Here is a 19,443-nt window from a genome sequence, read left to right as displayed (position 1 = left end):
CTGTACCAGATTGGAGAGGGCTGGGGAAGGTGGACATGGACCTGGGGAGGGAAGGAGCAGAGCTAAAGTTATTTGTTTTTCTGCATGATATTTTAATAGAATCATAGAATTGTTAGAGTTGGAAGGGACCTTAAAGGTCATCTAGTTCCAAGGGTAAGTTTTCTGTTTTTTTCATAGCTTTATGCAATACATTGTGAAGAAAGAAGCTGGACATTTATCCCTCCTAAAATGCATATGTTTTTTTCTTAAAAGGTGCATTTTAAATTATTAAAATAATTAAATCCTGATTTTTCCATAGAAAAATTGAAGTGCTTGTTCTTGAATAGATCTAGAAGAGCATGGAGATACTTGGAATCCCGTGTCAAAATTCTGCATAACTGGAAGATTTAGCTGCAGCACAAAGTGGGTGTGTGAAAACCTCTCCTGCAGAGAACAAAAACCTCCAAAAGGACCTTCTCCTGTTCTGACCAGGATTTAACACTCAAAATTTGGGAGTAATTTGAAGGAAACTCCACAACTTGGCCTAGGGAGCTCCTTGTAGGTGCAGTGGTGAGACCATTGTTAATGCTGGTGGAAATCAGAGAGGCTTTTGTGTCCTGAGAAGTCCTCTAGCTTTCTGTTGTTTTTCCTTTTTCTCTGGCCCACCCTAGACTGTACACTGAATATTGAGATTTTTACATAAAATTGAACATGAATCCCATCAAGCGACCACTGGTGTCTTTGGGCCGCTTAAAGCTTGTGGTATTGACATGGTTGGTCTACACCTCTACCAACATAGCCAACTTCACCCATACTTATAGTCACTGAGGGCAACCAGAGTTGGGGGGTTCAGCTCAGAGAGAGTTGGGGGGGTTCAGCTTGGAGAAGAGAAGGCTCCAGGGAGACCTTAGAGCCCCTTCCAGTCCCTCAAGGGGCTCCAGGAAAGCTGGGGAGGGACTCTTGATCAGGGAGGGGAGCAATAGGATGAGGGGGAAGGGTTTGACACTGAAAGAGGGGAGATTGAGATGAGATGTGGGGAAGAACTTCTTTGCTGTGAGGGTGGTGAGACCCTGGCCCAGGTTGCCCAGAGAAGCTGTGGCTGCCCCATCCCTGGAGGTGTTCAAGGCCAGGTTGGATGGGGCTTTGATCAACCTGGTCTGGTGGGAGGTGTCCCTGCCCGTGACAGAGGGTTGGAACTCGATGATCCTTAAGGTCCCTTCCAACCTGAACCATTTTGTGATTCTGGCGAGTTATCTCCTTTTTCTGCAAATGGGATTTTCAAACTTGCACTGAAGCAGCAGAAAGTATTAACTCTTGAAGCTGGCAAAGGGAGCGGGATTAATTAGTTCATGCCTCAAAGAGCTGGCTGCGAAGGTGAAAATTGCAGTGTAAGTGAAACATATGATTATCGCTAATTAAAATGCAAATGTTAGATTTGACAGCTAGTTTCCGAAGGAGGGTGGCTGGCAGCGTTAATGCGCACAAGCCTTGCTGTTCCCAAGAGGGTGTAGAGCTTTGGTGGCCAGAAGGATTGTCAGGGATGAAAGCAGTGGCTGGGAATGAATCTCCGGAGGAGGTGACATTTTCCTCCAAGCCTCAAAGTGTGGCTCAGAGGTCCCATCTCCTGCTGGTGAGGGTCGACCATGAATGGTAGGTGGAGGAGCCTAAATAAGAGCTGGGAAGAAGAGTTCAAGGATGGTTTGGGATGTTGGGAGAGACTAGGAGAGTATTGGTCTTTTGAGTAATGGATCTAGATGATGGGGGATTGGGTTGACAGGAGACAAGGGCAAGGGATGGAGAACTTCATGCCATTACAACTGTTTGTTCAGCTTTTGTAAAGCTGTGGACAAATCTGTTCCTGCAACATGTTGAATTAATTTTGGAAGACCACCATGGGGGAGACATGTAGGTGGCCATGCTGTGGGATGGAGGGTGAGCAGCGCCATGTCCCACCACCACAGAACCTCAGCTTTCTGCTGAGATCCAGCTACCTGTATGAATTTGGGATCAGGTTTTAATGTTTTTTGTGATGATGCTGGTGGAGAGTTTTTGTTGCTCGGTGGTTGTTTATTAAGGAGTGATCATTACCTGCATATTCTCAGCCATCGATCATCACCCATGAGTTTTGTGTGAACTTCCCTGCTCTTGCAGGAAGGGGGTCTTCAGAGAGGGTTCGTTTTTGCACAAAAGGGCTTTATTAGAGGACACAAAGCCACCAGAAACATCTTGGAGAGTTTCTAGTAGATCTATTTCAGTTCCGGAGAAGTCCCCTCAGTAAGGTAGCAGTAAAAAGTTGTTCATCTTTGGCAATTAGTCCGAAATTCAGGTAAAATATTGAGCTTGACTGTGCTGGTGAGTTTGAACGTCAGTGAATTTAGTCCATACTCGGTTGAACTGTTTCAGCTTCAACAGAAGTTTCAACAATTTTTGGTTCAACGTATTTTATTTTTAAAATAATTTGGTTTTAAATATAAATATTTATTAATAGGGTGTGATAAAGATAAGGAACATGAACAGAAAAGAGACCTCAGGCCATGAGTTAGAGCCAGGAGACAAGTTAATCTTTCCTGTAAGGGTGATAAGACACTGGCCCAGGTTGCCCAGAGAAGCTGTGGATGCCCCATCCCTGGTGGCTTTGAGCAACCTGGTCTGGTGGGAGGTGTCCCTGCCCAGGACAGGCGGTTGGAACTGGATGATCCTTAAGGTCCCTTCCAAACCATTCTATGATCTAGTAAAAGAGTATCTGTGATTTTTAGCTAGCTGGTTCATGCCGTATCTGCTGGTTTGTCTCGGTGAGTTTGGACATTGATGATGGTACCAATCTCCCCGTTTCTCACAAGGGTTTTGTTGTGGCCAGCCACATTTCTGGAATTAGCATAACCTCAGGTTGTCCACAGGCAACGATGACCAAGAGTTGGGTCAACCAAATTTAACCAAGGGACGATGTTTATTTTCAATGTCTCTTTTAAAGTGAAGAGTGCATGACTTGGTCCCACTGTAGTGTTTGGGAAAAAATTTTCATATGTGGATGAACAAGATGTTCAGTGTGTAGGATACAGTCAACTGGTAATTAATCCTTTGAAGGTTCCTTTCTCCCAACCGCTTTTTCAGTTGGTGCCCATCTTTCCTACGTCAAATGAAGATTTCTCAGGATGCCTGCAAGACTTGCCTCTTCCCCAAGGCTTCCCAAAGTGGCCACCTGCCCATGTCTACCAAGGAGCATCGATGAAATTTCATTTCTCTTCACACCAATTTAACAAATCCCTAAACTTTGTGCCACTCAGTTTTTCTCAGCCATTGGAAAATTCAGGTCACGGTGTGATGAGGAGGGAAGAAGCTGCTTTCTGCGGTTGTAACGTGTGATGGGAATAATCACAACCTCTCAAATTTCATCTATATACAACTTGAAGACCAGTTGACGTCCTTTTTTGAAGTCAATATGATTTTAGGCTACAGCAGCCACAATATATTTGAGCTTGCTTGAGCCTTGCTGGGTTTGAAGATGGAGAACATGCAGCTGGAGAAAGGCAGAAACCAGCACTGATGCATTTTGCTTTTAGTCCCTTGTGTTGAGTAAATACTTTCATGTTTCACATGTGCTAAGGTCCATGCTGGACCACCAGGTAGCATCACCTTAGGGTCTGCTGGGCAGCTGTCTCCATGCCCCATCCAACCCAGGTGGCAGGGGTGGAGGTGAGGCCTGGTCTGTGCCCCCAAATTAGCGACCTGGACTTGGCTGTTGTCTGCTTTGCTGCTGAGTCCTTTTGGCCAAGGTGGCTCTGCCCTTGTCTTAGTCCATGGCAGTGTCCTCAGGTCCTCACGTAGCCCCACAAGGATACCTGAGACATGAGAAGCCCTCCTTAAGTGTCATCTCAACACCAGACAAGAAGCTGCCCTTTATATTTCCCAAATTTTCAGAGTATTGAAAGAGGTGAATATTCTGCACTCTGAGATCTAGTGTTTTTTTAAATCATTTTAGGTCACTTCAAAGGTCTTTCCCAAGCCTCTAAGCAAACCTTTTGGAGCAATTACCCTGACAATATCCACCTTTCTCCCCAAGCACCTTGTGGGATGTTTGGGTAGATAGGACTGGTTGGGTGAGTTTTTCTGGTTTTCAGATGACTCATCTTGCCCTGAGGGCTGCCAGCTGAACAAGGAACCTGTGGGTTGCTTGACAGTGGAACAGAAGTGTTAGGAAAATAAAGGAGAATAATTGGGCACAGCACCTTAAAAGGTGAAAATAGTTATTTGTGAAATGTGTCTCCTGGTGAACTCCAAGTGTTTTCTGGTATGTGAGTAGCTGGACTCCCAACAGTGGGCTAAGCAGAGGGAAAAACTGACCGAGAAGTTGATTTGGCCTTGGGAGGGGAATTAAGGGAATAGAATGGAATAGAATTATAGAGTGGTTTGGATTGGAAGGGACCTTAAAGGTCATCTAGTTCCAACCCCCTGCCAAGGGCAGGGACACATCCCACCAGACCAGGTTGCTCAAAGCCCCCTCCAACCTGGCCTTGAACCCCTCCAGGGATGGGGCATAGAATAGAATAGAGTAGAGTAGAATAGAATAGAATAGAATAGAACTGTTTCAGTTGGAAGGGGCCTACAACGATCATCTAGTCCAACTGCCTGACCAATTCAGGGCTGATGAAAAGTTGAAGTGCATTGTTAAGGGCATTGTCCAAGTGCCCTTAAGCAGTTTTAGAGAATGTGGCATTCCTGAATATGCATAATTATCCTCGTGAAGACAGAGGAGGTAAGTATTTTTCCCCATGCATATAGACTAGAGCACTAGAGCCAAATCTTACCTTTCTTGAAGCCTCTCACAGTGTCATCCCTTTGCAATGTGTAAATAGAACATGTTGAAGGGCTCCAAGAAAGCCCCAAAACCAGGGTGTTGGGCGTGGCCATGGTTTTGTAGGTGCTTGCATGTGTAGTCTGGGAGCTGGAGCTCTCCTGGATCACCGAATCAGTGGTTTTTGTGGGTGCGGAACAGCGTTGCCTTTGACTAAAGTGAGCTGTTTGTTGTTTCCAGGAAGAGTGGGATCACAGCAGCAGTGGGAGCGCAGGATCCCGGCCGGGATCAGGCTCCAGGCGTGGGTCTGGATCCAGGTCTGGCAGCCGCGGGAGAAGCAGCCAGTTCAGGCAATCAACCAAGGTATATCTGGTAGCGACGTGCTGAAGTCATGTCCTTTGCTTGCTGTTTATGGGAGGCATCTTCTTAATGACGTGCTTTGTGTGTGTGTCTACATGTAGGGTGTGAGTGCATGTCAATTATGAAGGACACCTCAGAGTTCTAATTAATTCACGCATAATGTGTGACTTGGCTGCTGAGGGCTGTAGCTGTTCCTCTGCCTCAAGACATCTGTTGAGGTGTGTCGAGTGCCTTAATATTGGGAAAGAAGCCCCTAGTCAGCTGGTTTAGTTCAAAGGAAATTAGGGTTTTTTCTTTATTTGAAGTCTTGGAGTATTTTAATTTTGAGAAATTAAGAGGTGTGTGTAATTATTTTTTGGCGAGTCTTCATTAGAAGTTGATATGTGAGTGGATACCACAGAGATGGTGTTAAATGGTGATCTTGAGTTCAGCTGCTTTCTGTGGGAGCCATCAGCTGGGCTAAATGGAGAGTTTCCTTCCTCCCTGCAAAGACTTTAAGAATTGGTGGCCAAGAAGGCCAAGAGCATCCTGGCCTGTATCAGGAATAGCACAGTGAGCAGGACTCAGAAGGTGACCATCCCCCTGTACTGGGCATGGTGAAGCCCCACCTTGAGTGCTGTGTCCAGTTCTGGGCCTCTCACCACAAGAAGGACATTGAGGTGCTGGAGCGTGTCCAGAGAAGGGCAACGGAGCTGGTGAGGGGTCTGGAGCACAAGTCTTGTGAGGAGCGGCTGAGGGAGCTGGAGGTGTTCAGCCTGGAGAAAAGGAGGCTGAGGGGAGACCTTCTCGCTCTCTACAACTCCCTGAAAGGAGGGTGTAGCCATGGGGGGTCGGTCTCTTCTCCCAAGGAACAGGTGATAGGACAAGAGGAAACGGCCTCAAGTTGCACCAGGGGAGGTTTAGGATGGATATCAGGAAAAATTTCTTCACCGAGAGGGTTGTCAAGCCTTGGACCAGGCTTCCCAGGGCAGTAGTGGAGTCACCATCCCTGGAGGTATTTAAAAGCTGGGCAGACGTGGTGCTGAGGGACATGGGTTAGTGGTGGTTTTTGTCATTGTTGGGTTGATGGTTGGACTCGATGATCTGAAAGGTCCCTTCCAACCCAGACAATTCTATGATTCCATGAATTTGCTTTTGATTTAGGTTTAGGTCCATTCCTTGAACTCAGAGCAGGGACCTCTTCTGCATGTTTTAGTCAGTCTCTGTCCTCGTCTCTCCTCTTGGAGTTGCTCTACTTCTGCACACATGAGCATTGGTTGTGCCAGAAGTGGAGGATGGGCTCTGGGAGATTTGGGACAAGTGGTCAAAGTCCTGATCCATTCATCCATCTAATCCATTCTGGAGAGCTTGGGGAAATATCTGTCCTCCTGAACCATGCTATGGTGGGAGAGGACCTGCAGAACCATGTCATTGCTGGGAAGTGACGGTCCTTTCTGGAGGAGCGAGATTCAACATATCTTTGTCTTTGAGCAAGGATAATAATGTCTTCCTCAAAATATCTATATTTTTCTTATGAAAACTTGACCTTTTCAACAAGAAAACTTTTATTCAGAGCCTTTTCAGACAGTTCAATATCTGTCTATCCTTTCTGTTTTCTATGGATGCCCCATCCCTGGAAGTGTTTAAGGCCAGGCTAGATGGGGCTTTGAGCAACCTGGACTAGTGGAGGTGTCCCTGCCCATGGCAGGGGGGTTGGAACTCGAGGATCTTTAAGGTCCCTTCCAACTCTAATCATTCTATGATTCTATGATACTAAAGCTCAGCCAGGAGTTGTAGGCAGCTGAGAGAGTGTGGCCAGCAGGTAGAAGGAGGTCATCCTCCCCCTCTTCTCTGCCCTGGTGAGGCCCCATCTGGAGCACTGGGTCCAGTTCTGGGCTCCCCAGTTCAAGAAGGACAGGGAACTACTGGAGAGGGTACAGCAAAGGGCTACAAAGATGATTAGGGGATGAGAACATCTCTCTGATGAGGAGAGGCTGAGGGACTTGTGTCTTTTGAGTCTGGAGAAGAGAAGACTGAGGGGGGATCTGATCAATGATCTTACAAGACCAGGCTGGATGGGGCTTTGAGCAACCGGGTCTGGTGGGAGGTATCCCTGCCCATGTCACGGGGGTTGGAACTCGATGATCTTTAAGGTCCCTTCCAACCCAAACCAGTCTATGATTCTATCATTCTATGAATGCTTATCAGTACTGAAGGGGTGGGTGTCAAGAGGATGGGACCAGTCTTTTTTCTTTGGTGTCCAGTGACAGGACAAGAGGTAACAGGCACAAACTGGAACATAAGAAGTTCCATCTCAACATGAGGAGGAACTTCTTTCCTGTGAGGGTGTCAGAGCCCTGGAAGAGGCTGCCCAGAGAGGTGGTAGAGTCTTCTTCTCTGGAGACATTCAAAACCCTCCTGGACCCGTTCCTGTGGGACCTGCTCTGGGTGGACCTGCTTTTTGCAGGGGTTAGACTAGTTGGTCTCCAGAGGTCCCTTCCAACCCCTACCATTCTGTGATTCTTTGAGAAAGAAGAGAGGTGGGGGAGTCTTCTCAAAGCGCAGTCAGAGGTTGTAGGCAGCTGAGAAGCAGGAAAGTTGGGGGAACCTTCTCAAACGTAGGACTGAAAAATTCTTAAGAAGTAAGATATGACACGGGATGATTCCTGAATTTATACCACGGACTCAGCCGACTACGTGGCATCATTCTACGTTTATGCCAAGCACAGCGATGAGCTGATGCTGTCGCAATCACGTGACGAAGAGCACGATTTTGTATTCGTCGTGGTTTGCTGGAGGCTGGTAATGAAGAGCGGCGAGAGGAACCGGTGGAACGCTGAGCTGGGCTTTGAAAAAGCTGCTGCGGGCATGCAAATGCTGACTTTGGGGAATTTGCTGAAGCTGCATCCATGGATAAACAGCTAGAGTCCACACAGGCGGTGGCGTGGTCCATCCCTGCGTTTGTGCAGGCAGCTACAGGGGTTGGACCACGGTGGATGGAGGTGATGTGTGCTCACAGGGACAGAGGTTATGGACCTGCGTTTAGACATTTCTGGGTGTAGGATCGGCTTTACCGGATCTCTTACCATTCTGGTTATTTATCTCGTTCTCGTCAGTGTGTCTCTCAATCAGCTTTCCTGGTGGCTTAATTAATTTTCAGCAGTACTAACCCCTTCGCGGTCGAAAATTATTATCTAAAGCTGAGGGTTGGGTCATTGGGAGCTTCAGGTTAAAACTCCTTTTGGTTATAATTGCAGTCCTGGGGGAACTGACAGCAAATCACTTCTTTTCTTAAATACATGCAATTTGGTGTTTTTCTTTTTGTCCCTGGACTTGAGAATTGGCTTTTTTAAAGTCATATTATTAAGTCTTGGTAGCGTGCTGTGAGCACTTTAGTAAGAGCCCTGCAGCGCAGGTTCGCTTGGGCAGGAAGCACGTTCCCTGCCTTGTGAGTCAAGACAGAAACCGGTTCTAAAGATGGGTCCAGTCCTCTTCAATATATTCATCAATGACCTGGATGAAGGGATGGAACATACCCTCAGCAAGTTCGCTGACGATACAAAACTGGGAGGGGTGGTTGACACGATGGAGGGCTGTGCCGCCATCCAGCGAGACCTGGACAGGCTGGAGAGTTGGGCAGAGAGGAACCTGATGAACTTCAACAAAGGCAAGCTTAGGGTGCTGCACCTGGGGAGGAATAACCCACTGCACCAGGGGGCTGAGCTGCTGGAGAGCAGCTCTGAGGAGAAAGACCTGGGAGTCCTGGTGGACAATAGGATGACCATGAAGCAGCAATGTGCCCTTGTGGACAAGAAGGCCAATGGCATCCTGGGGTGCATCAGGAAGAGTGTGACCAGCAGGTGGAGGGAGGTCATCCTCCCCCTCTGCTCTGCCCAGGGGAGGCCCCATCTGGAGCACTGGGTCCAGTTCTGGGCTCCCCAGTTCAAGAAGGACAGGGAACTGCTGGACAGGGTACAACAGAGGGCTACAAAGCTGAGTAGGGGCCTGGAGCATCTCTCTTACAAGGAGAGGCTGAGGGATTTGTGTCTTTTGAGTCTGGAGAAGAGAAGACTGAGGGGGGATCTGATCAATGCTTATAAATGCTTCAAGGGTGGGTGTCAGGAGGATGGGGCCAGTCTTTTTTCAGTGGTGCCCAGGGACAGGACAAGAGGAAATGGGCACAAACTTAAATATAAGAAGTTCCACCTAAACATGAGGAGGAACTTCTTCACTTTGAGGGTGGCAGAGCCCTGGAAGAGGCTGCCCAGAGAGGGTGTGGAGTCTCCTTCTCTGGAGACATTCCAACCCCACCTGGACACGTTCCTGTGCAACCTGCTCTGGGTGACCCTGCTTTGGCAGGGGGGTTGGACTAGATGATCTCCAGAGGTCCCTTCCAACCCCATGTGATTCTATGATTCTGTGATTGTCATCAAAAACCGAAATGAATTCTCAGAACCACGTTAGGGACTCTTGACTTAATGATAAGGCTGTGTTATCATTTGGTCCCGGCGCCATCTTTCCAAAGTCTGGCCAATGCTTGGAGCGTCTCCGAGAGGTCCTGGGGACATCATTTAGGAGGACCAGGAGTTGCATCCTGGTTTGGGTGGGAGAATCCAACCGCTGCGTAGAAGCTTGCACCCCTCTGACCTCCTGCACCATGGCTGTGGTTTCCCCTAATGGCTGGGATTAGTTCTGGGGTTGATCCGCCTTGTGCTCACCCCCAGAGCACCAAGGAGATGTGGGGTGGCTGGGTGGGACAACTTGTGCTGCCTACGCTTACTCTGCAGATTAGGAGGTGTCGGTGCCACATCCAAACGGATTTCAAAGAAATTCTTTCCTGTGAGGGTGGTGAGACACTGGTCCAGGTTGCCAGAGAAGTTGTGGATGCCCCGTCCCTGGAAGCATTCAAGGCCATGCTAGATGGGGCTTTGAGCAACCTGGTTTAGTGGGAGGTGTCCCTGCCCACGGCAGGGGGGTTGGAACTCGATGATCTTTAAGGTCCCTTCCAACTCCAACCGTTCTATGATTCAAGCCGAGCATCAGACAGTAAACCCTAGACCCTTGATTTCAGGGCTTAAGAAGGGGCTTTTCAGAAACCCTGGTCCAAGCTACATGTGGGCAACCATTTTAAGATACAACCTGTTGCATTAGGATCCCACTTTATCTTAAATTTTTGTTATTTACTATCTGTGCTGCTGATCTGTCTCATCTGCATTGCGACTGGTTATGTGTTCCCGTTCCTCCTCCCTGAACCCAAATACTTTACTCTTCGGGACCCCTATTGTAGCCGGCTCCTTGACAGGTACTTAAAGTATTCCATCGAAATATCCCAAGAGAAATGGATCTGTCTGCAAGAAGAGGTGTCTCTCCTTTGGGTGATAGCTATAAAGACCCCCACGTGTGTATTTTCATTTTACTGCAGGAGGATGCTTCTAAGTATTCAGAAAACTAATTTCTCTCTTTGGTGGGAGAAAATTTCGCTTACATTTGCCTAAAATTAAAAGCTCCGCTTCCGTACCCGAGCGTGGGAATTTTATATATTTCTGGTAGTTTCTTTCTGCTGCAGAAACACGTTGACCTGCAGATCCCCCGGAGGTGCAAAACGGTATTCCATGGAGCCCTTGGAGGAGACAGAAAAGGGAGCGACGTGGTGTTTTGGGAGTATCTGGTGTCTGAATTGGTTGTTGTGCTGGGAATGGCTGTGAAGTCCAACCGTGCACCGAGGATGCGTATCCTGCTCATTGGGAAACCACTGATCACTTCACTGGCCGACCGAGGTCTGGCCCTTCATTAAGCAATAAGCACATTTTTATGAGTTTTTAGTGTCTCAGTGGTTATTATTAATAATATTTGAAAATGGCAGAAATTATAGGATGGGGAATATATGGGAGGCACCATCTCCAGCACTTGTTTCACCGGAGTGGGACCATTTGGGCTGAAATACTTAAATAATCTGAATATATATAAGAAATGTTGGGGGAAAAAGTCTAAGTCAAGTCTTTCTTAAATGGTCCCAGCAAAATCCAACCTCGTTTACTTCTCCACCTCTGAAGGGTGGAGAGGGCAGTCCTCTTTCTGTGGGGAGGACATGTGTAGGCTGATGACAGTAAAGGGGCCATGAAGGAGATGTGTGAAGTCTTTTGCTTGAGATACTTTTGCTTCGGGTCACTTCCAAAAGCAACTGCGCAGCAAAATTCAAGGTGCTTTGCAGTTTACAGGAGGTTTCTCCTAATTCCCACCAGATTATGCTGTGATGCTTCTCCTTCTGGAGGGAAGGAACCGTCAGCTTAGTGTTGGTGGGACACATACGAGAATAACCGTGTGAACTCGTTTGCTGGTGTGCACGGCAGAGGTGGCACAGTGCAGCGTTCTGAGGTCCCTCAGCTGTTGTTAGAGCAAGGAGAAGTCATGCCACCATGACTCCTTGAAGAAGCAGGACGGCTTTCCTCATCCTTCTTGGTGACAACAGGCTTTGGTAGCTGCTGGTGAAGAGTATCTCCATCCATGGATGTGGTCCTGAGCACCTGGTTGTAGGTGGCCCTGCTTGAGCAGGAGGGTTGAACCAGATGAGCTTCAGAGGTCCCTTCCCACCTCAAGTGGTCTGTGACTCTGAAGTTGGGTGTCTTCATGGCCTGGATGTCAATCTGCCCACTGGAGCTTGGTGGGTCTTGGAGGTTGTGGCCGGTGGGGTAGGAGAAGAGGGCTAGAGTCAGAGCTGAGCCTATGTATTGTCTGCTCCATGTTGTCCACAGCTTTGTGTCCCCAAGGCCGAAACTGTGTCACTCCTTGCCTTCACGGTGTGCTTTTGCAGCGGGCGAGGGGACTCTGTGTTGCAGTGAGCATGGATTCACAGGGGAGCGGAGAAGCCCATGCACAGAGCTGGTTCACCTCCAAGGCTGGTGATGGGAGAGGCTGTGCTGGCCTGTGCCGTGGTCCAGAAAGCCCTGCGTGCCTTCTGGCAAGTAACCGCCTTTCCCTCCCTCCTAGAATGGCAACAAGGAGAGCTCCCTTGACATGCTGGGCACGGACATCTGGGCTGCCAACACCTTTGAGTCCTTCAGGTAAGCTGGTTTTAAAATGCTCTACGAGAGAGATGGCCTCTCTTAGCCTTTGCCCGCATGTCTGTCCTGCCGGTACCCAAGTACCAGTGAGTCTCCTGCCGAAACTCATGTCAATGCTCCTCCTCCTTTTAGCCCATGGACACTAAGCACAATCAATCTGCTTAAAGTATCCCACGTGCTTAGGAGAGGCCATGGGTGGATTTGCAATCCAAAAATCTGAAACCAGTACTTGTAATCATCCGAAAACTGCACAGGCAAGACCAGAGAAGCTGTGGCTGCCCCATCCCTGGAGGTGTTCGAGGCCAGGTTGGATGAGGCTTTGAGCAACCTGGTCTAGTGGGAGGTGTCCCTGCCCATGGCATGGGGGTTGGAACTGGATGGTCTTTAAGACCCCTTCCAACTTAAACCTTTCTATGAAGACTTGATGCAGCTCTGAGCTACTGCTCCAGGATTGTACTCTTCCATTAATTGGCGGTGCAGTCATGCATTGACTTCGCTGCTGCTGGGAAGAGCTCTTCAGCTGCTGCTTCAACATGGGGACGGTGGTGAAATACGCTCTCTGTCCAGTTTTATGCATATTTGTCTCTGTTTCTGGAGCACTGCAAGTGTCTGCAGGGGTTGAGTTCCCACCTGGGACTTGCTCCATGCCGTTGGAGCGGGCAGGTTGTGTAGGACCAGAGAGAACATCTCTATTGCATGGACCAGACCACTGCATGTCGTGAAGCAGAGTGCAAGTATAGCTAGCAAGGTGTGTGCTGCATCATGCTGCATCATACATTGAAGTTATGGGTTTAGAGCAACCAACGAGTGCTCAGCATCTCCAAAAAAACCCAGAGGAATTAAAAGAAACGTGATGCAACAGCATGAAGGTTGGAGGCCCCCAACCGCATGCTCTGCAGCAGGGACTGGTTCTTCCAGAAGTACCAGCTTCTCTTGACTGCAGGCTCCGATGTGCCCTCTGCTCTTCAGCCTGTTGGTGTTTAATTAGCAGTGGACTTTCTTTCTTTGTCTTTCCGTGTTTTTCTCTCCTAGTGGTGCGACGTGGGACTTGCAGCCTGAAAAACTAGATTTCACCCAATTTCACAGGAAACTGCGAAACACCTCAAAACACCCGCTGCCTCACATAGACAGAGAAGGGTGAGTGTCGTGCGTGTGGTACCAAGCTCTCCAGCAAGGTCTCTAACTTCTTCTTTGCAGAGGGAATGCTAGTTTGGTGGCATGACTCAAGTGGAGGATGTGGGGAAGAGAATTTAAGAAGAAATTCTTTACTTAGAAAGAAATTCTTTGCTGTGAGGGTGGTGAGACCCTGGCCCGGGTTGCCCAGAGAAGCTGTGGCTGCCCCATCCCTGGAGGGGTTCAAGGCCAGGTTGGATGGGGCTTTGATCGACCTGGTCTGGTGGGAGGTGTCCCTGCCCATGGCAGGGGGTTAGCACTGGATGATCTTCAAGGTCCCTTCCAACCCAAACCATTCTATGATTCTAAGAGGAGCTGGACCACGTACGAGGTTTGGGGGACACTGTGATCAGTTTCCCTGGCTCCTCTGTCATCCAGTTCTGGGCTGGAGAAGAGCTGCTCACTGTATTTTGCATTGCTTGGTAGAATTCAGTCTTTAAACCATGCTGGATCCAAGCCTCCTGGATCCAAGTCTTCTACATTTAAACATCTCAACACTGGAGGAAAGATCCTGGCTTAGTGATGATCCCAGTTAGAGTTCCCACAAGTGACAGGGCTTCTTTTCCCCAGCAAGACTTCAGGGGAGGAGGGAGCATCAACTGGATGAGTGTAGATCCAAGCGTTCATCTCCTCTCTGCTAGCAGTAAAATATCTTCATTAAACAACTCCAGACTGTATTACCTGTCCTGTTATCCCAAATTATGACAAGGTTTCAACTCATCCCTGACAAAACTCACTGCAAAATCTCTGCTAAAGAAAAAAAGTAGAGTAATAACTCCATAACCACATTTTATCCCATCCAATTTTAGTCATTTTTTTTCCTCGCCATTAATCATTTCCTGCCCGTAGAGGAAGGAAGAAAAATTTAGAACGGGGCTAAAAGATGGGGTTGAGAAGATTGCAGGTGACTTCTCGTTGCCACATTGTATGTAGGGACGGAAATCGTCTCTCAGAGACGTTTTTCTGTTGGTAAGTTGGTTTTGCCGAAGTAAAGGCTCCCTGGTTGATGGCACTTGCCAGATGATCCTACCAGAGATGACATCTACATATGAGGAGAATGCAGCAGGGTCTGCTTTGTCTCCAGTTCCTGGTGCAACTGTTAACGCCCAGGGTGCAAACAGGTAGAGAAGACAGTATAAAAATGAGACACTTAATTATTTTTAAATATTACAGCTGTAAAAATGAAATAAGAATTAGTGTCTATGCAGAAAAGTTAGATTCCATCACCACAAGCAGTGCATCTCCCAAAATGCAGGTCCTATAAATAATCCGCAGTAGAATAGAGGAAGCACAGACAAAAATTGCTTTTCTTTTTTAATTTGTTAATTTTTAAAGTTGTGTCTGTTGTGCGTTCATCAGCTCTCCAAGCCGAACCTTGCTGAGCGTGATTCAGCTGGCTGAACCTCCAAGAACCTCGACCTAGCCATGCTCACTAGGCGTTTTCCCTCTTACTTGAGTGTGCGATGAAATATCTACTAGGAAAAAAAAAAAAAGGGAAAGATGCTGTTCAAAACATGTTTTCTACGCTTTAAGTGCCAAAGAGACCTTTTTGTTCCTGATTACTTGCCCAAGGTTGGCCACTTGGCCAAGGTTGCATCCAGTTGATTGACCTCAAGTGTCTTTTTGCTTGGTTGAAGAGTTTTCCTCCGGAAAGATGTCTGATTTTATGCAGATACTGAGTTTGGTGCTATGCTGAATAATCAAAGTGGAGTGTTGAAGGAAAACCAGGGAACCCTACCTTGTTTCTGACCTGAATTTGTCTACCTTTAATTTCCAGCGTTAGCCCTTGCTGTTCTTTTGCTCTTCCAGTTCAAACAGCCTTTTGTAGGTGGTATTTTCTCTTCCTTCCAGGTATCTCCCAAGCCCACGTATCGCTTTAGTTTTTCCCGTACTGTAAGAAATTTCTCAGCCACCTCTTTGAAACTTGACTGCCTGAGATGCCTGTGGTTCAGGCTCAGCTGTGCTGCCTGTAGAGGAAAGCTGCCTTCATCACCCTAATCATAGAATGGTTCGGGCTGGAAGGGACATTGAAGACCATCCAGTTCCAACCCCCTGCCATGGGCAGGGACACCTCCCACCAGAGGTGGGTAAAATCCTGGAGCAGTAGCTCAGAGCTGCATCAAGTCTTCATAGAATGGTTTAAGTTGGAAGGGGTCTTAAAGACCATCCAGTTCCAACCCCCCTGCCCTGGGCAGGGACACCTCCCACCAGACCAGGTTGATCAAAGCCCCGTCCAACCCGGCCTTGAACACCTCCAGGGATGGGGCAGCCACAGCTTCTCTGGGCAACCTGGGCCAGGGTCTCACCACCCTCACAGCAAAGAAGTTCTTCCCCAGATCTCATCTCAATCTCCGCTCTTGCAGTTTGAAATCATTCCCCCTTGTCCTGTGGCTTCCCTCCCTGATCAAGAGTCCCTCCCCAACTCCCCTGGAGCCCCTTTAGGGACTGGAAGGGGCTCTAAGGTCTCCCTGGAGCCTTCTCTTCTCCGGACTGAACCCCCCCAACTCTCTCAGCCTGTCCTCACAGCAGAGGGGCTCCAGCCCTCTGAAAACCAACTTCATTTCAAGCCTGGTGCTTTACCACGTTTTATTTTTCTGCAGTTTTTACCCCATTTGCTGTAATTCCACCACTATCTGTTGTTCTCTGACTTCTAGCCACTGATTACCTGGACCTGCTGCTATCAAAGTTTCTGTCTAATATATGTTATTTAACAATATCTTGTCACTAATTGACAAAAAAAAAAAATAATTACCATTCTTGCGTAATAAAAACAGATGACCTCAGTTGTTTATAAATGCAGAAGGATAATATTTATTGACCCATTTTTTCTTCTTCTGTATCATTACAAACTCTCTGCATCCAGGTAGTAATTATCTTTGGATTTTTTTATCTTTTTTTTCCTTTCTTGGTACAAGAAAGTCCTTCAGCTGCCAGCTTTATGTTCTCGGGTCTGTCAGTGCTTGGCTTCTCGCTCCATTTTTTTGGTGATTTAAATGGTATGTTTTGTCTTTATATCGGTTGCTGGTTGCTGTCGGAGATGTACGTTCCTGCTTGTTCACCGACACCTTTCTCCGCAGGGGAACGGGAGTTCCTGCGGAGACCAACAAATGAGCAGCACTTCCAAAGGAAACATTTTTCATTACATTTTTGTATCCTCATCTTTTTTCTTTTTTTTTTTGTCCAGGTGGGCTGTTCCTTTCGGTTTCGCTTGGGCTGGGAATTGAATCCCCCAATGCCACTGCTCAGAACTGACTGTTTTCTCTCTGCTGCTATTACCACAAGCGTTTGAACGCGGTGGTGGATGGTTCAGGTGGAAAGGACTGGGAAAAGCATTTAATTTTGTATTAACGGCTTTGTTGCCCGCGTGGGAGTGGTTTGGAGGCGCAGCTCACTCACTTCGGAGAGCCTCTTTGTTTTCATGAGGGTCCTCTGCAGTAAGAACTAGTCTTCCCCATGTGCCATAATAGAAAATTAACTTTAGTTGCAGCGATATTTCACTCGGTTTTGTTTTTGTTTTCTTCCTCCCACAGGCTCGGAAAAGGGAAATACGAGGATGGTGACGGCATCAACTTGAACGACATAGAGAAGGTCCTTCCAGTGTGGCAGGTAGGTGATGAGGACATCTTCTACCCATGGTATGGTGGAGACCAGGAGCTCCTTGCCTTACCTTTCCTTAGGAAACCCTCCCCAGAAGCGGGAAAGCCTGGCCTGGATATTCCTGTGGGGTTTGTGATGGAGAATTGTCTGTGGTTACTGCAGAGAGTTCGTTGGGACGTGAAACGTTGAGGATAGTATATGTTTACATGCACACATATATATATGTACATGGACACAGGGCTCATGTATTTTAGGAAAGATGCTCAGAGGTCTGGAGCACCTATTCTATGAGAACAGACTGAGAGAGTTGTGGGTATTCAGCCTGGAAAACACTCCCGGGAGACCTTATAGCAGCCTTCCAGTCCCTAAAGGGGCTACAACAGAGATGAGGAGGGACTCTTGATCAGGGGGGGAGCCATAGGACGAGGGGGAAGGGTTTTAAACTGAAAGAGGGGAGATGGAGATGAGATCTCAGGAAGAAATTCTTTGCTGTGAGGGTGGTGAGACCCTGGCCCAGGTTGCCCAGAGAAGCTGTGGCTGCCCCATCCCTGGAGGGGTTCAAGGCCAGGTTGGAGGGGGCTTTGAGCAACCTGGTGTGGTGGGAGGTGTCCCTGCTCACGGCAGGGGTTGGGGCTGGATGGTATTTTAAGGTCCCTTCCAACCCAAACCATTCTGTGATTCTATGAAAGGAGGTTCTGAAAAGCACCAAGCCTCCTCACCGCTCCAAAATAAATTCCTTCTAGGAAGCCAGCAGTGATGGTTTTCTGACTCACATGTTTCCCCTATGGGGTGCGTGCATGTTTATATGCAGTGGTCATCTATATATATGTTTTCTCCAGCCTGTTTCTCCTCCAGATCTATCTCTACATCTGAGTTTTGGTAGTTCTGGTTAAAAGACTTTTGATGCTTGGATGTTGGGGAACGGCAGGTTGAAAAACCTCAGTTAAACCTCAGTATTTAACCCTCAGTTAAAAAAAAAAACAAACCACCATTGAATAGGTCAATTTATAGGTCAGCATTGTATAATTTTTCACTTTCCAGAGCCCTAGTCCTCAAAGGAGCTGAGTGTCCTGGGCTGGGCAGGTTTCTGAGGATGCTCAACGTGTTTTTGCTGAAGTCTCCTCTTTGCCTCTAGAAGGAAGGACGGAGACATCTCACGTGCTGTGGTAGTGTTTCCCTTTTCATTGCTTGAATAAAGAACTCCCCGGGCTTCTTGCTCATGCATCATGTGAAGAAAAGCCTTGCTCATCCTGCAAACCATGTGATGATCTTATTATTTCTTTCGGGTGAGCTAACTGGCACCAAGTATGTGAACCAGTGGAAAGAACGGAGAATTGCTGCTGACTTTGGCAGGGAGGAACGCTGCCTGCAGCTGCTTTCTGCACAGTTTTTTCCACGCCTTGTATGTCTGGACTTTAGGTCACAGTGAGAAAACATCAGGTTCAACTGATACAGACCCCTGTAATTCTGCAAAATAAGGTTCTTTTCCCTGGGGAATAATTGGAAGTGGGGAATCAAACCATCTGTGGTGGGAGGAGCTGATGTTCTTCTCTAGCGTTAAACTTCTTTTAGAATTGACAGCTATTAAATAAGCCAAGTCCCTCCTGCTCTGGTTGACATCTCATCCTGTCGTAACACCAGGTTGAGTCCATTGACTCCAGTGGATTAATATCGATATATACCTTAATATCTAACTTAATTCTTCGTGGGGCAACTCTTAAGTTGGAACACCTAGTGGAAGTGCTGGATTTGGGGTTTTGTTTGTGCCTCTGGGCAGACTTATGCAATACTATGTTATTTTGGAGACTCACCTTCGCATGTACAGTGATATGTGCCTGTGGGAACCGGGAGCCCGGGTAGTTCTGGGTGAGGATTTATCGTGTTCGGCGTTGACAAGTGAAATACTTGCAGACAGCTGGTTTAATCCCAACGTATCATTGTTAACTGGATTTGCTTGTGATCGTGCGCTGCCGACGGTGATTTTGCTGGTCTTTATCCCTTGTTTTAAATGGCTTTATGGAGCACAGTGCATGGGGGAATAAGGGAAAATATCTGGAAGAAAAAAATCTTTCACCTTCCACGGGGCTTCCCCACACTGCAGTTATGTTTGTGTCATAATCCTGAAGAAGAGGCTTTTCAGGTTGGAAATACATTAACTCTTGTTCTGTCTGTGTTTAAGACCTCACGGGTTGCTTACGGCAGCCGAGGGGCTGCTCTGAGCATCCTCTGGTGTGACTGGGGCCAGTCTGAGCACCTTCCAGTGCGACTGGGGCTGCCCTGAGAGTCCTCCAGTGCGACTGGGGCCGCTCTGAACGTCCTCTAGTGCGACTGGACTGGGCTGAACATCTTCCAGTGTGACTGGTGCTGATCTGAGCATCCTCCAGCACACCGGGGACCGGTCCAAGCATCCTTCAGCACAACTGAAGATGGTCCGAGCATCCTTCAGCACGCCTGGGGCTGCTCCGAGCATTCTCCAGCACGACTCAAATCCATATGTTTTGC

General features: G+C 47.8%; 1 protein-coding gene across 4 annotated transcripts in view; it reads left to right on the top strand.

Moving 5' to 3' along the window:
• LOC141476617 (CBP80/20-dependent translation initiation factor-like) overlaps nucleotides 1-19,443 on the top strand; it is a 135,608-nt gene that overhangs the window by 12,373 nt on the left and 103,792 nt on the right. For 3 of the 4 annotated variants that reach the window (XM_074165388.1, XM_074165387.1, XM_074165386.1), the window contains 3 exons: nucleotides 12,098-12,171; nucleotides 13,204-13,308; nucleotides 16,875-16,950. In XM_074165388.1, coding sequence (XP_074021489.1) covers nucleotides 12,098-12,171; nucleotides 13,204-13,308; nucleotides 16,875-16,950 — 255 coding nt within the window. Of the gene's footprint in view, nucleotides 1-5,011; nucleotides 5,135-12,097; nucleotides 12,172-13,203; nucleotides 13,309-16,874; nucleotides 16,951-19,443 lie in introns of all 4 variants that reach the window. The other variant, XM_074165385.1, reaches the window with a different exon arrangement.

Source organism: Numenius arquata, chromosome W (assembly GCF_964106895.1).
Source record: "Numenius arquata chromosome W, bNumArq3.hap1.1, whole genome shotgun sequence".
Taxonomy (NCBI): Eukaryota; Metazoa; Chordata; class Aves; order Charadriiformes; family Scolopacidae; genus Numenius; species Numenius arquata.
This window is presented reverse-complemented; position numbering and strand designations above follow the sequence as displayed.